Source organism: Hyla sarda, chromosome 4 (assembly GCF_029499605.1).
Source record: "Hyla sarda isolate aHylSar1 chromosome 4, aHylSar1.hap1, whole genome shotgun sequence".
Classification (NCBI taxonomy): domain Eukaryota; kingdom Metazoa; phylum Chordata; class Amphibia; order Anura; family Hylidae; genus Hyla; species Hyla sarda.
The window spans coordinates 299,890,067-299,905,771 of NC_079192.1; the positions used below are offsets into that span (position 1 = coordinate 299,890,067).

The following is a 15,705-nucleotide window of genomic DNA, read 5'->3' on the forward strand; positions in this document are numbered from 1 at the left end:
TTTTGGAAGGTTTTGTTTTCACGCCGTACAATTTATGGTAAAAGTGACATGTGTTCTTTATTCTGAGGGTCAATAAGATTAAAATGATACCCATTATTATATACTTTTATATTATTGTTGCGCTTAAAAAAAATCACAAACTTTTTAACCAAATTAGTACGTTTATAATCCCTTTATTTTGATGACCTCTAACTTTTTTATTTTTCCGTATAAGCGGCGGTATGGGGGCTCATTTTTTGCGCCATGATCTGTACTTTTTTTTGATACCACATTTGCATATAAAAAACTTTTAATACATTTTTTATAATTTTTTTTTTAATAAAATGTATTAAAAAAGTAGGAATTTTGGACTTTTTTTATATTTTTTTCGTTCACGCCGTTCACCGTACAGGATCATTAACATTTTATTTTAATAGCTCGGACATTTACGCACGCGGCGATACCAAATATGTCTATAAAAAATGTTTTTTACGCTTTTTGGGGGTAAAATAGGAAAAAACGGACGTTTCACTTTTTTATTGGGGGAGGGGATTTTTCACTTTTTTTTTACTTTTACTTTTACATTTTTTTACATTTTTTTTTACACTTGAATAGTCCCCATAGGGGACTATTCATAGCAATACCATGATTGCTAATACTGATCTGTTCTATGTATAGGACATAGAACAGATCAGTGTTTTCGGTCATCTCCTGCTCTGGTCTGCTCGATCACAGACCAGAGCAGGAGACGCCGGGAGCCGCACGGAGGAAGGTGAGGGGACCTCCGTGCGGCGTTATGAATGATCGGATCCCCGCAGCAGCGCTGCGGGCGATCCGATCGTTCATTTAAATCGCGAACCGCCGCAGATGCCGGGATCTGTATTGATCCCGGCACCTGAGGGGTTAATGGCGGACGCCCGCGAGATCGCGGGCGTCGGCCATTGCCGGCGGGTCCCTGGCTGCGATTAGCAGCCGGGATCAGCCGCGCATGACACGGGCATCGCTCCGATGCCCGCGGTTATGCTTAGGACGTAAATGTACGTCCTGGTGCGTTAAGTACCACCTCACCAGGACGTACATTTACGTCCTGCGTCCTTAAGGGGTTAAAGGGCCAGTGCACCAATGATTGGTGCCTGGCCCAATTAGCTTAATTGGCTTCCACCTGCTCCCAGACTATATCTGATGTCTGCCCCTGCACTCCCCTGCCGGATCTTGTTGCCTTAGAGCCTAGTGAAAGCGTTACTGTGTTTGTCCATACTGTGTACTTGACCTCCTGCTATTACCTTATTGACTACGATCCTTGCTGCCTGCCCCGACCTTCTGCTACGTCCGACCTTGCTTCTGTCTACTCCCTTGTACCGTGCCTATCTTCAGCAGTCAGAGAGGTTGAGCCGTTGCTAGTGGATACGACCTGGTCACTACCGCTGCAGCAAGACCATCCCGCTTTGCGGCGGGCTCTGGTGAACACCAGTAGTGACTTAGAACCGGTCCACTAGCACGGTCCACGCCAATCCCTCTCTGGCACAGAGGATCCACCTCCTGCCAGCCGGCATCGTGACAGTATGGTGTAAATATGCTGATAAGTTTTCACTATACAGCTGTAAATTCTCTACATCCCTTCTAATACTACACTTATAACCTGCAGTCACTATTAAGGTAGTTCAATGTATATGGATTTATACAGCTACTACTGAACCCAGCGGGACATGATCTTTATGCTTTTAGCTGCTTCTAGTAACTGCTGCTGAAAGTTATAACTGTTGGGAAGCAGGAAAGCTGTAGAATACACAGGGGTGAGAAGATTTGCTATTTTTACAATGCATTATTGCTATGCACTTAACCAGACATAAACTGTTATTATGTTTCCCTTATTATTGAAATCTCCTGTAAAATTTTCTTCTAAATACTAAAAAGCTCTATATTAATGTAGTTTTTTTTATTGTTACTATTAAATCCTAAACATTAATAAAGCAAACTCTCCGTTTTGATGTATTCTTTCCAGACTGAACTTGTTTCAGGTGAATCCATCTAATGGGACAATCTCGGTGGTGGATGGAGATCTTCTTGATCGAGAGCGAACCCCTTTCTATTACGCAACCCTAAGAGCACAGGATGGAATGAATGCCACTGGGACCACCCTTCTTGAAATTGAATTAATAGATATTAATGACTGTGCTCCAATTGCAATAGGGGTATATAACATTTTTGTAAATGAGAACACTGATGATATCGAGATCCAGCTTGAGGTAACAAACCAGATAAACTCCTTTCAAAGTCACTTTGTTATATAAATGTTCTGTAATCTGCTGATACAAATGAGTTTTGCTCTTCTTAGGCAACTGATAATGATGAACCTGGAAATAATAACAGTGTGATTGAGTATGAGATCCTACCCAGTGAATACAGTGGAAATTTCAGCATTAACGTCACTACAGGGCTCATCACAAGCCTTGGTCCTCTGGATCGAGAAGCCATTAATATATCACAGAATGGACGCATTGTATTGACTGTGAAATTGTATGATTTGGGAGTTCCTTCTTTATCGGATAATGTTTCTGTAACCATCAATGTTGAGGTAACTTTTTGTTGTTTAAACTAATGTAACATACTGTTCAATCTTCATGTTATGCCGAGCTTTGTCCCCACTGACATGTCCCTAGCCCCCTATTCCTCCTTTCCAGCATAACTGTGATGAGGAGGTGATTTTATTAAGTGGTTCTCTAGGGGAGTTATGTAAACAGCCCAGTAAGAGAAGTCAGTGTGATAATACTGACACCTTCTCTAGGGGCTCTTTCCATGATCTGTGGGGGGTGGGCGGAGGTTTGGGGGTCTACTAGGTTACCAAAACATTCCCTTTTAGTCTTTAATGCTAACTGTCTTGCATATACATGTTGTGATCACACATTAATTGTGTCCATGTGATTACTCATGAAGGGGCCACTGTGGCCATTTTTGTGCCCTCACAATAATTCAGGGTATTGTGATAAAAGGCTGGGCTTATGACATGAGAACGGCGTTCCAGGGGCTTTAAAACCTCTGGAATGGCATTATCATGTCAAAAGGGTATTTTTCCTTTTTCTTTTTCACCTTATTATCATTTTAATAAAGCTTGTGGGATTTTTATCCTAACTATGTGAAATTAGTAACTGCTTTTGGTAGTTCTCAGTGAAATTGTATAATAGTAGCCCTACATTTACCTGGTCTTTTTTGGGGTTTATTGTTAGGTACTTCCTACAGATGCCGGCACATGTGAGATATGTGGGCTTATTTTTTTCTTTTCTATGTTGTTTCATTTGGTGAGAAATATGTTGGTCTTACCACATTTTAGAAAAATGAAAACAACTTTTTTTTATAAAAAAAAAAAAAAAAAAGTGTTCAATGTGAATATATCCCCCCCCCCTCTTAAAGTGTACCTGTCATTAGCAAAAACTTTTTATATAATGTAGATAATACCATTATATGTATATTTGTTTTTCTTTTTTACCTTGGTTTACAAATGTTTATATTTTTGGGTGACAAAATGCTGTCCCTGTAGCTATTGTCTGTGTGGCTCTGTAAGAAGAACAAATACAGGAAGTCAGGACAGAACAAGCAGGGCCCTGTGCAGACTTCTGGCTTGTCAATCATCCAGGGAGCATGTCACAGAGCCTCACTGCACAGAGCCCTGCTTGTCCACCCACCCTTCCTGTGTTTGGACTTCTCACAGAGACCCACCGACAATAGCTGTAGGGATAAAAATATACACATTTTTTAACCAATGTACAGGGTGGGCCATTTATATGGATACACCTTAATAAAATGGGAATGGTTGGTGATATTAACTTCCTGTTTGTGGCACATTAGTATATGTGAGGGGGGAAACTTTTCAAGATGGGTGGTGACCATGGCGGCCATTTTGAAGTTGACCATTTTGAATCCAACTTTAGTTTTTTCAATAGGAAGAGGGTCATGTGATACATCAAACTTATTGGGAATTTCACAAGAAAAACAATGATGTGCTTGGTTTTAACGTAACTTTATTCTTTCATGAGTTATTTACAAGTTTCTGACCACTTATAAAATGTGTTCAATGTGCTGCTCATTGTGTTGGATTGTCAATGCAACCCTCTTTTCCCACTCTTCACACACTGATAGCAACACCGCAGGAGAAATGCTAGCACAGGCTTCCAGTATCTGTAGTTTCAGATGCTGCACATATCGTATCTTCACAGCATAGACAATTGCCTTCAGATGACCCCAAAGATAAAAGTCTAAGGGGGTCATATCGTTATCCATATAAATGGCCCACCCTGTATATTACAAATATACAATATATAATATAATTTTTAAAATTATATAAAGAGTTTTTGCTAATGAAAGGTGCACTTTAACTAATAATTTAATTACATTCTAAACCTCTGTTTTTAAGTTCTGCTAAAGGAACCTCAGAATGAAATATTCTGATTACTGATAGTTGTCACGATTCGGCTTCCAGGTAGTGGATCCTCTGTGTCAGCGAGGGATTGGCGTGGACCGTGCTAGTGGACCGGTTCTAAGAGGCTACTGGTGTTCACCAGAGCCCGCCGCAAAGCGGGATGGTCTTGCTGCGGCAGTAGCAACCAGGTCGTATCCACTAGCAACTGCTCAACCTCGCTGACTGCTGAGAAGGCGTGGGACAGAAGGACTAGGCAGAGGCAAGGTCAGACGTAGCAGAAGGTCGGGGCAGGCGGCAAGGTTCGTAGTCAAGATGGATAGCAGAAGTTCAGGTAACACAGGCTTTGGACACACTAAACGCTTTCACTGGCACAAGGCAACAAGATCTGGCAAGGGAGTGCAGGGGCAGTGAGCAGATATAGTCTGGGAGCAGGTGGAAGCCAATTAAGCTAATTGGGCCAGGCACCAATCATTGGTGCACTGGCCCTTTAAGTCTCAGAGAGCTGGCGCGCGCGCGCCCTAGAGAGCGGAGCCGCGCGCGCCAGCACATGACAGCAGGGGACCGGGACGGGTAAGTGACCTGGGATGCGATTCGCGAGCGGGCGCGTCCCGCTGTGCGAATCGCATCCCCGACGGCCATGACAGTGCAGCGCTCCCGGTCAGCGGGACTGACCGGGGCGCTGCAGGGAGAGAGACGCCGTGAGCGCTCCGGGGAGGAGCGGGGACCCGGAGCGCTAGGCGTAACAATAGTGTTTTGGTACACTCAGTATAATAAAGCATTATTGTCTGTTAGTAAAAAAAAAATGTCATCGATGTCACAGATTGATAGTGCTGATGATAATGGTTCTTATTCGAGTGGCTGGCTTGGTGCATGGCAAGATCTTTACGACATCACTACTACTGCTTCCTCATTCAGCCACCCTGCTGCACAGATAAGGAAAATAATGGGTGATCAAGACCACCGATTGGGGATAGGTAAGTATCATTATCATCAGTGTCACCTGCACTACCTTCCTGTACCAATAGGTTAGTGTGGGTGACAATACAGACAGATTCCTTTAATCTAATTGTCAGACAGTCATTGCAGGCCTAGGAACCTTTGTTAGGCCCTTTGGCTGCCATGGGAACCCATCAGGGGTAAAAAGTTTAAAAAAAAAAAAAATCCCTTATAAAATCACTCCTTTCCCTTTTTGTAAATTAAAAAAAATCTAACCTATAAACAAAAGTAAAAAAATTGGTTGTCCGTCGTCAGCAGAGGACATCGCTGCAGTACTGATTGGATGCTGTCCCCACTGGACAGTGAGGAGTAAGATGGAGTTTATTGCTGGGACTACCCTGGCAATAGTAGTAAAACAAAATAAAAGGTACACAAATTATGGTATTAAACACAGCAAAATATTTAACACAGCAGTGTTGATTGGCCCACAAAATTGCGCTCAATTTCACCCTACAAATAATTTTACTATATAATGTAAATTGCTAAAACAGAAAAACTTGTCCTGCAAAAAAAGCCATCATATGGAAAAATAAAAATGTTTTAAATCTTAAAAAGTGGGGAGGAAACAAAAGTTTGCCATGTTAGTGTAACATCTGCGCTCCGGCCAGACACTCTGGCCATGAGTGCTCTCTTGTCATGTCCCCGCGCACTCTCTTGTCATGTCCCCGCTGTCGGCCGGGCTGGGATTCGCATCGTGGGACGCGCCCGCATGCGAATCCCAGCCCATCACTCACCTCCCTGGTCTTCCTGTCCTTGCAGCCCCGGTGTGCTTCTCCCCACCTCCTAGGGCACGCATGCCGGAGCTCTTACATTTAAAGGGCCAGTACTCATTTAATTAAGAGTTTACACTTGCACCCTGTCTTTAAGTATCAGCTCCTCCCTTTGTTTCCTGCTGGATCTTTGTTGTCTTGTGCCCTAGTGAAAGCATACTGTGTTCCTGTGTTCCTGCTATCCGTGTTCCTTATCCTTGTTCCATTACCTGACACTGCACCTGTGCCGCCTTCCCTGACCTACTGCTACCTTGACCTTGTCTTGCCAGTTTCCTTTTGTGCCACACCACATCCCAGCTACCTGTGTGGACGAATCGTGCCAGGGGTAGCAACCTGGGTGCCGCCTTCCGCAGCAAGACCATCCCGCTTCTGGTGAAAACCAGAGGCACCTTAGACTCCGCTCCCTGGTACGGCTCATGTCATCATCCACACAGGCCCAGAGGACCGTAACAGTTAGGAAGGGGTTAAACGTGTGTGTAAATATATATGCACATAGAATGCAGTATTCTGAAAAGGCTATTTTATGATGATATTTAGGTGATATTTAAATGTAGCTGTTGGGTAGGCCCCAAGACTCAATTCTCCTGATGGGCTCAAAGACACCCCAATCTGTCTACATGACATATCGAGTTTTTTCTAAATGAAAGTAACATCTTTAGAAGTATATGTCTGATGTGCTTTAATTTAATCATTGTAATACATGATGACGATTTAATTAGATTTAATTATTTTTCAGGATTTAAATGACAATGGACCCATTTTCAATCAAACAGAATACACTTTTTTTGTGAATGAGAGCACACCAGGTAACCAAAATGTTCATTAAATATTGTTTTATCTGTACATTGTCTTTTTTTTTAAACTTATTTTATAATGTAATTTCAAGAAATTCCACAAGAAACTGTTCTGAACGCTGGAGCCAGCGCTGGGAGTTCCTGACATTAGGCCCCACCCCCTCATGACGTCACGTCCTGCCCCCTCAATGCAAGTCTATGGGAGGGGGGCGACAGCTGTCACGCCCCCTCCATTGACTTGCATTGAGGGGGCGGGATGTGATGTCATGAGGGGGCAGGACTATGAAGTTACAAGCTCCCGGCGCCGGCTCAAGTCTTTGGAACAGTTTGTTCCAAACGCTGAGCAGCGGAGTACCCCTTTAAAGGTGTTATCTGTCTTTCTAAAAGAACCCGAAATGTGATTAAATAACAAAAAAAGCTTCTCACCTTTCTTATCCTGCAGTGATTCAGTGGGCTACCTGTTCTTTCTTTACAAGTGGTTGACATGTGAATATTGCAGCCAATCAGTGCCCTCAACCAGTCATGTGTCATACTCCTGGCCTTACCTTTCAGTGATTGGAGCCATGATTCCTTGAGTTCTCAATGTGTGTATGTTCCAGCATCACGTCCAAACCGCTAAAGATATTAACATGAAACTTGGCGCACATGTTACTTATATGTCAACAACAAACATAGGATAGGTAATTTAACCCTTACCCACCCCCATTTGCCAGGGTCAGGGTTTTTATTTGAAGTCCCATACAAGTCTATGGGAAATTTATGTTACTGCATAACTTCCAGACGCCTGGAGATATTTCAATAATACTTGGTCACATGTTACTTATATGTTAAATAAAAATATATAATAGTTCAATTACCCCTAACCTGCCCCCATATGTGAAGGATTTTTTTTTTCAAGTCCCATGCAAGTATATAGGACTTCTGGTGCCTTACTCCACAAGCTCCACTCTGCATCTCCTGGTAAATGTGTCAGTCCGGCTGGTAAGCCACACCCCATCTCACAAAGACATGCCCACCTTTTAAGCAACATGCTTTTATTTTCAGATTACAATATTTTTACTACAATGCAGCCCCACCTGAGGACAAGATATGAGGATTAGAAATGAGGATTAGCTATGGGTACGGGATATGAGGACAGGATATGAGGTCGGGATATAAGGACGGGATATGAGGATGGGATATGAGTTTGGGATATGGGGTCTGGATATGGAGTCGGGATATGGAGTCAGGATATGGGGACAGGATATGGGGATAGGATATGGGGTCGGGATAGGGGTCGGGATAGGGGGTTGGGATATGAGGGCGGGATATGGAGACGGGACATGGGGACGGGACATGGGGACGGGACATGGGGACGGGACATGGGGACGGGACATGGGGACGGGACATGGGGACGGGACATGAGGACGAGATATGAGGACGGGATATGAGAACAAAATATGAGGACAGGATATGAGGTCGGAATATAAGGAGGGGTCAGGATTTTGGGATGGATTATGAGGACAAAAGATTCCTCCTTTTTTGCTTTCCCCCCCACAAGGATAAGGTAGGAAAAAAACGGTCAGCGCCGGGTACTCAGCTAATACACATATAAAACTCAATGGCCCTCATTTACTTAGAAAATCGGGTTGTAAGTCTAAGTTGCTTTCTTGTCTTGTGTTACTGTCTTGTGTGGCTTTCCAATAAAGTCTTGTTCCCGCGTCTGGCGCTGGACATTACCTTCTTTTGTCTATTGCTAAGAGACGAAGTTCATGTCTAGTCCATGCACTGCTGCTGGGATGAGCTGAATACACTTGCATCTTCTATATATATATATATATATATATATATATATATATATATATATATATAGTATGAAATTGTATGGAGCCATAATGAGCTCCCATAGAATTCTGTTGGGCTTTACTTTTATGTAGTATGCTGGGCTTAATGATGTATTAGGATAGGGTCACCCATAGCGCATACACAGCATATTTCGCAATCCACCAGGCAGCAGGAAATAGGCTGCTCATTTTACTATGAGTAGACACACAGGGCTTCCCAGTCGCAGCTCTGTGTGTGCAGTAAGTCTTGGAGGCGGCCTGCGCATCACATCAGCACATTCGGAATGCCCACAAACCTTACAGTACACACAGGTCTGTGGTGGGGAAGCCCTGTGTGTCTGCTCATAGCAAAATGGGCAGTGTATTTTCAGCTGCAAAAATTAAGTTTGCCATATGTTTCTACAAAGAGAATTATGTGACAGCACTTGAGGGGGGATTTATCATTGGTTTAGACACATTCAAGAAAAGAGTTTGAATGTAGTGCTGCATGGTAAGCTTTTTGTAGTTGGTGCACTCAAATTTATGCCCAATCTCATGCCAGCCCGAACCACACTTAGAAACTTGTCTACATCTAAACTACTGTTTTGGAAGAATTTGCACCTCTTCGACACATGATGGGTGCCCAGGCGAACAGGGGTAAAAAGTACTCTATTAACACAGACAATAATTAATTTTCACACACTAAAAAGACTATATACAAACAAATTGCCGATAAGGTTTTATTATTGGAGTGCTTTCCTATAACAACTATTTTAAATCTGTTGATGTACTGATATTAGATTCTTACTGCAATATGAAAATGATTGGTGCATTAATAAATCATGTTTATTATTCTTTCAGGGGCTTATGTCGGGAATGTAATAGCCAGAGATAAAGATCAGACTGAATTAAACAATCGTATTAGTTTTAGTATTTCCCAAGGTGGATCTGGGAACTTTATCATACGTGGACAGAGAGAGGCTTTGGGCGAATACCTTGGGGTCCTGACTTTAAGTGACCCATATGTGCAATTGAATTATGAAGTTCAGAAATCGTATACCTTAATAATAGAAGCGGAAGACAATGGGATTCAGGGAGTCAGTAACACTGCAAATGCTACTGTCTTAGTACACGTGCTTGATCTCAATGATGAACCACCATCCATAAACCCCTCTTCTCTGGTAGATCTCTACCTTTTTGAGAACAGAACAGGTGGACCCGAAAATATCACAACATTGGTTGCTATTGATCCTGATACAGTACATGAACTGGAATTCCAGACACTTGCTATGAGCTGCTTCAAAAATGGAAAAGATGTGGGCAACATATGCTATGACTGGCTATGGCTTGCACCCAATGGGCAGCTGTTTGTAAATCATACTGAAGAAATTGATTATGAAGTGTGTGATCTTATGGTGATGCTCTTACGTGTGGAGGACAAGCTGACATTTATTGGAAACAGATACAGCCAGAACGGTGCGCCTGCATACCATTATTATAGAAACCATTGTTAATTTGCTAAACTTGTGGTAGGAATCTGTAGCAAAATCTCTCCCCTGTTTTAGAAAAAGTTTGGGACTTTTTATTTTTTTACAACAGCCACATCAGTTTAACAAAGTGGGCAGGGGGTAGTGCCCGCTGGCTTTACTACAACTTAGACCAGAAAGCAACGTAAGTTGTATCTGAACACTGTTGTACTGAACAGAACACAAACTGCATTTTACTTAAGACTGTGGAATGCTGTTCATAGTATAGTATGTTTATTATAATTGTATAATTATAATTGTATTATTTCATATATTTTAGCTATAGTTACTATTGTGTGTGACGTTTGTAAAATGATTTTTTATCTATGCTGTAATTTTAACAATACTTTACATAGAAACACTAATGCTCTATTTTCTGTTTAGTGAGCCAGAGAGTGGTGATACAAGACGTAAATGATAATGCTCCAGAATTTTTGGATATCAATGATGCATTTGGTATGTAAACTTAATGCGTACCTGAGTTTGCAACAAAAAATTAAAAAATGCCCTTGTCTGCCAATTTGGCATTTCTAGATGGCCGGTAGCCAGCCAAACTAGCTCACAAGGTCCTGAGTCGAACACTAGTATCAGGACATTGTGTGCAGCCATAGCATTGCACACACAGAATGTCCTGATGCCAGCTAGCATCAGATCATTCTGTGTGTAGTGTGCTCCTTCCATTATGGTGGAGGGGAATGCTATAAGCTACCTGCCCCAACACACCGTCATGTGGAATGCAGGCCTGCCACCTACAAGACCCTGACATCAGACACCAGACTGGAGAAGGCTGTTCAGTGTGGGAGCATAGTGATGGCAATTTTTTATTTTTTTTTATTTGTGTTACAAAGGGGACAATATTAAGAAGGGAGGGAGTGCCTACTGCCTGCCTAGCTAAAATTGGAGGGAACTACCTATAACTTAGCAAAAATAAGGGGACTATCAACTTCTTGTCTACTTAAAATGGAGTGGTATCTACTACCTGCCTACCTAAAATGAGGGGGCTATTTACTATCTGCACTTCTAAAATGGTAACCTACCTACTTATATGGGGGACACCTGCCTAACCTATATTGGAGGAACACCTATGTACATATAATGGAATGGCTACCTATAAAATAATTTGAGCAACCTACTACTTTATATACAGGGGTTAAGTATAGGCACTCATCTAATATTTCCATTCAAGGCTGGTCCTGCAAGACTTCTGCTAATGGGAATAGGGGGAAGATTTATCAAAACCTGTCCAAAGGAAAAGTTGCTGAGTTGCCCATAGCAACCAATCCGATCGCTTCTTTCATTTTTGAAAAGGGCCTCTGAAAAATAAAAGAAGCGATCTAATTGGTTGCTCTGGACAACTCAGCAACTGTTCCTCTGGACAGATTTTGATAAATTTCCTTCAGTGTTCCTGCTGTGGAAAAAGTGCTGGAACTCTATCTGTTCCTGTGCGTTCCTGCAGGACTTTAGCCCTGCTTATATAAGGGGCTACCTTAAGTGGTAAAGTACACCTCTGAAAATGAGGGTACTTCTGTCCCTGACTGTGTGATTATTGTCCTTCTTTTGTTAAAGGGGTGGTCTAGTATGGAGAGTTATGTGCCCCCTCTCCTTCCAGTTATCTGTTTTCCATTTGGCATGAACTTCCCTGTCAGAACTGCTCTTTGCTTTACTTCTTGGCCTCACTTCTAATGCTGCCTATGATTATAGCTACACATAAGTGTTTGTAAGACTTCTTTTAAATTGCTTTATTTAGCCCTGAGGGTTGTGGATAGAATGCAGTTTGTCTTCCAAATCATTTTTGAGCATTATGATCCAGGAGACAAACTGCATTCTATCAAGAATCCAAAAATTGATTTTAGTAGGTAAAACCTAGTATAACACATACACTGACAAATGTAGGTAATTGTAGGTAAAAGTGACTAACTATGCAAACACTACTTGACCACAATAAAGCAGGATTAGATTTAATTGTACCTGCAGAGATATTGTAGGTAACATCTAAGGCATTGATTGTATGAGCAGAGAAGAGAAGTTTCCCATAGCAACCAATCAGATTGATTCTTTCATTTTTAAAAAGGCCTTAAAAAAATATAAGAAGCAATCTAATTGGTTGCTATGGGCAACTGATCAACTTTTCCTCTTCATAAGGTTTAATAAATCTCTTCCTTGTGCCTATTGTTTAGATATTAATATAAACTCATGTGAACCAGAACCATAAACACCATTGGACCTGAGATACAGAGGTCTTAAAGGGGAACTCCGGTGGAAACAAGTGGAAAATGAAAGTTTTCAAATCAACTGGTGCCAGAAAGTTAAACAGATTTTTAAATTACTTCTATTTCAAAATCTGAAGCCTTCCAGGACTAATCGGCTACTGTATACTACAGAGAAAGTTGTGAAGTTCTTTCCAGACAACAGTGCTCTCTACTGACACCTCTGTCCGTGTCAGAAACTGTCCAGATTAGAATAATATCCCAATAGAAAAACCTATCCTGCTCTGTACAGTTCCTGACATGGACAGGTGTCAGTAGAGAGCACTGTTGTCTGGAAACAACTTCACAAATTTCTCTGTAGTATACAGTAGCCGATTAGTCCTGGAAGGCTTCAGATTTTTAAATAGAAGTAATTTACAAATCTGTTTAACTTTCTGGCACCAGTTGATTTGAAAACTTTCATTTTCCACTTGTTTCCACCAGAGTTCCCATTTAATTGAAAAAGGCCTGGCTACCACTGGAGATTTTTAAATTTTTTTGCCCCATGAGGGTTTCGTCTTCCTTTGGAGCAATATTTCAGATGAATAGGTAAAACTAGACTGATAACTTTTTTAACTATACAAACCATGCTACTATGTCACTATAAAGCATACTTGTCATGCATACTTGTCATACATAATTGTCGCTCCTATATCTTTACAGTGGTTATACCTGAAACGGCTGTTATTAATACAGAAGTGGCCTCTGTGGCGGTAAGTTGCATATATTTATTATTTGCAAAGGTATGTAGAAAAAGTTAATGTGACACTCACGGGTTCAAAATTATAAAGGTTATCTATTAAATGTCCATAAAAAAAAAAAATAACGCATCCAGGTTTGAGAAGAGCAGCAGAAAGAGCTCCATGAAGCTCCACTGGTGGCAGCTGTTTCACAGCCTAGCTGTACCATCTTTAGCCAGTGAGTGCCACATTGACTTTTATTCATACCGTTGCATTGAAATTATTTTGGCTATATATTGAACACAACACAAAAACCTTCCACTTTTCCTCTGTGCAATGTGTACTAGCTGTTTATGAGACAGACTGATTGCATAAATAGGTGCTAGTGCCATCTTACCATGACCTCTCTTGCTGCTGTATATTTTTTATTTGATGTTTCATTACATTTTTGGTACATTATTATGGGGGTTGCCATCTTGCCCGAGCTATATTTAACATCTTTTAAATATATGCATTATTTAAGGACCCATATACATAGGCAATAATGGAAAGGAGATGTACAAAGAAAGTTGCAACAGCACTCTAGGTAAAAAAATGGAGGCTCTTAGCGCACTTTTTGATCAAAATGTGTCCCCCCATCCACCACGCGGAGGTGGCCTCATATCGGATGGGACCCTAACATGATAACTCACCTATGCTGTGCATATAGCCTCTGACTGTGTGACATGCTGGATCAGCCATTGACTAAACCACCTCCAGTCTGAGAGGGGTGGGGTGCATGGCTAAAGAGGGTGCCACACCCCCCAACTTACAAAGTAAAAACAAAAGGAAAAATAGCCAGCACAACAACCTAATACACAGGTGCCCGCTGCTGTGGCAAATACAAAATGTACAAAGAAGAAAGTTGCAACAGCACTGTAGGTCAAAAAATGGAGTCTCTTAGCGCACTTTTTGATCAAAATGTGTCCCCACATCCACCACGCGGAGGTGGCCTCATATCGGATGGGACTCTAACATGATAACTCACCTCTGCTGTGCATATAGCCTCTGACTGTGTGACATGCTGGATCAGCCATTAACTAAACCATCTCCAGTCAGGTGGACAGGAGATGTCACATGAATTGAAAACATTACTAGGCATTCTCTGTGACCTTTGAAAAGGTCATTGCACAGGAAGGATGGACCAAATTTTTCCCATGTGTAGTAGGGCCCTAAGTCTGCTTCTCTCCAGTCATGTCTTCCAGTTCATTCAATAAGCATCAGCCCTCCACCAATCAGTACCATGCTCTGTATTGACAAGGGGTAAGAACCCCAAAACAGTTGTCTACAGATGCTAAACTCTTTTTGGAAGAGATTCTAGTTTGCCTAGTATGAGTTATCTTGCTTTTTTGATGGATATTTAAATTTCAGTAATGATAAAAGCCTTCACCAGATATGTTTACTATACCATTTAGTTCCAGAAGGTTATTCCCCCCAAAAATGCTTAAATGTTTATATATATATTTTTTAAATGATTCTTTATTTTCAAATTTTCGAATATAAAAAAAAAATAATAATTACCTACGCTGAGGAAGGAACAATCAGCACAGGAGAAAGCATAGCAACAACAAAATAGTATAGGCAAATTCTACATGGGAAAACAAGTCACTGGAAAGAGCCATAGCAGCCATGTGTAGCATATGTCCCCCAAAGCTGAAACAAGGCACAAGAGACAAGCAAAAGACAGAAAGAAAATAGTAGAGGTGGAAAGAGGGATAAAAGAGAAAAGATAAGACAGCAAGACAAATGGGAAACACAGGACACTACCATTCACTCAACAAATGCAAAAACAAAGAAACGGGAAGGGAACAGAGGAAGCATCCACAACAGAGGAAGGAAAGAGAAATAAACACCTCAAGCATGCATAAGGAAGCAATGTTCCAAGTTAAGGAAAGACAACCAGTAGAACCATTTTTTGCTATATGGTTAGAACAGTTGAGTAGATGAGCGGTCAACTCCTCCATCCACTGAATTTTGTGAACTTTGGCATCGGAACAGTAGGAGAGTTCAAGGCACTTCCATATAGCAGGGACATATGCTCTCACAGCAATGATCAGGTGATAAAGTATAGAAACTCTAAAGGTAATGAACGAAATGTCTGACAAGTTCATGAAAAAGAATGCCGGGGTAAATGGAAGGTGTGACAGTGTGGCAAGGAAAGGGTGCATTTCCCACACTGATCCTGCAGAAATCTCCACCTGTGGACTGATCAATGAGGCAGAAGAAAGGGGAAGGGTCCTTAAAAGCTAGAGAAACAGAATAAACTGGGCTCTCCCCTAGACAGAAGTGGCTGTTAGAGGTGGGAGACACCGTGTCCAGTGCCAGGCGGGCACGGCAAGGGCTGCTGAGGACACAAGCGTGGACTCCCGGAGTGAGAGACGCGGCTCCTGTAACATATAGCAGGTGGCTGTATGAATGGGACTTTATGTTCAAATGTGAACTGTGTCTTATAAGGCTGC

At 41.7% G+C, this 15,705-nt stretch overlaps 1 protein-coding gene across 6 annotated transcripts in view; it reads left to right on the plus strand.

The window, feature by feature from the left end:
• The window catches only part of CDHR2 (cadherin related family member 2), a 231,215-nt gene that overhangs the window by 158,042 nt on the left and 57,468 nt on the right, over window positions 1-15,705 (plus strand). For all 6 annotated transcript variants that reach the window (XM_056574710.1, XM_056574708.1, XM_056574711.1 and 3 more), the window contains exons 16-21: window positions 1,982-2,225; window positions 2,315-2,554; window positions 6,896-6,965; window positions 9,617-10,231; window positions 10,666-10,737; window positions 13,191-13,240. In XM_056574710.1, the coding sequence (XP_056430685.1) occupies window positions 1,982-2,225; window positions 2,315-2,554; window positions 6,896-6,965; window positions 9,617-10,231; window positions 10,666-10,737; window positions 13,191-13,240 (1,291 nt within the window). The remainder of the gene's footprint in view (window positions 1-1,981; window positions 2,226-2,314; window positions 2,555-6,895; window positions 6,966-9,616; window positions 10,232-10,665; window positions 10,738-13,190; window positions 13,241-15,705) is intronic.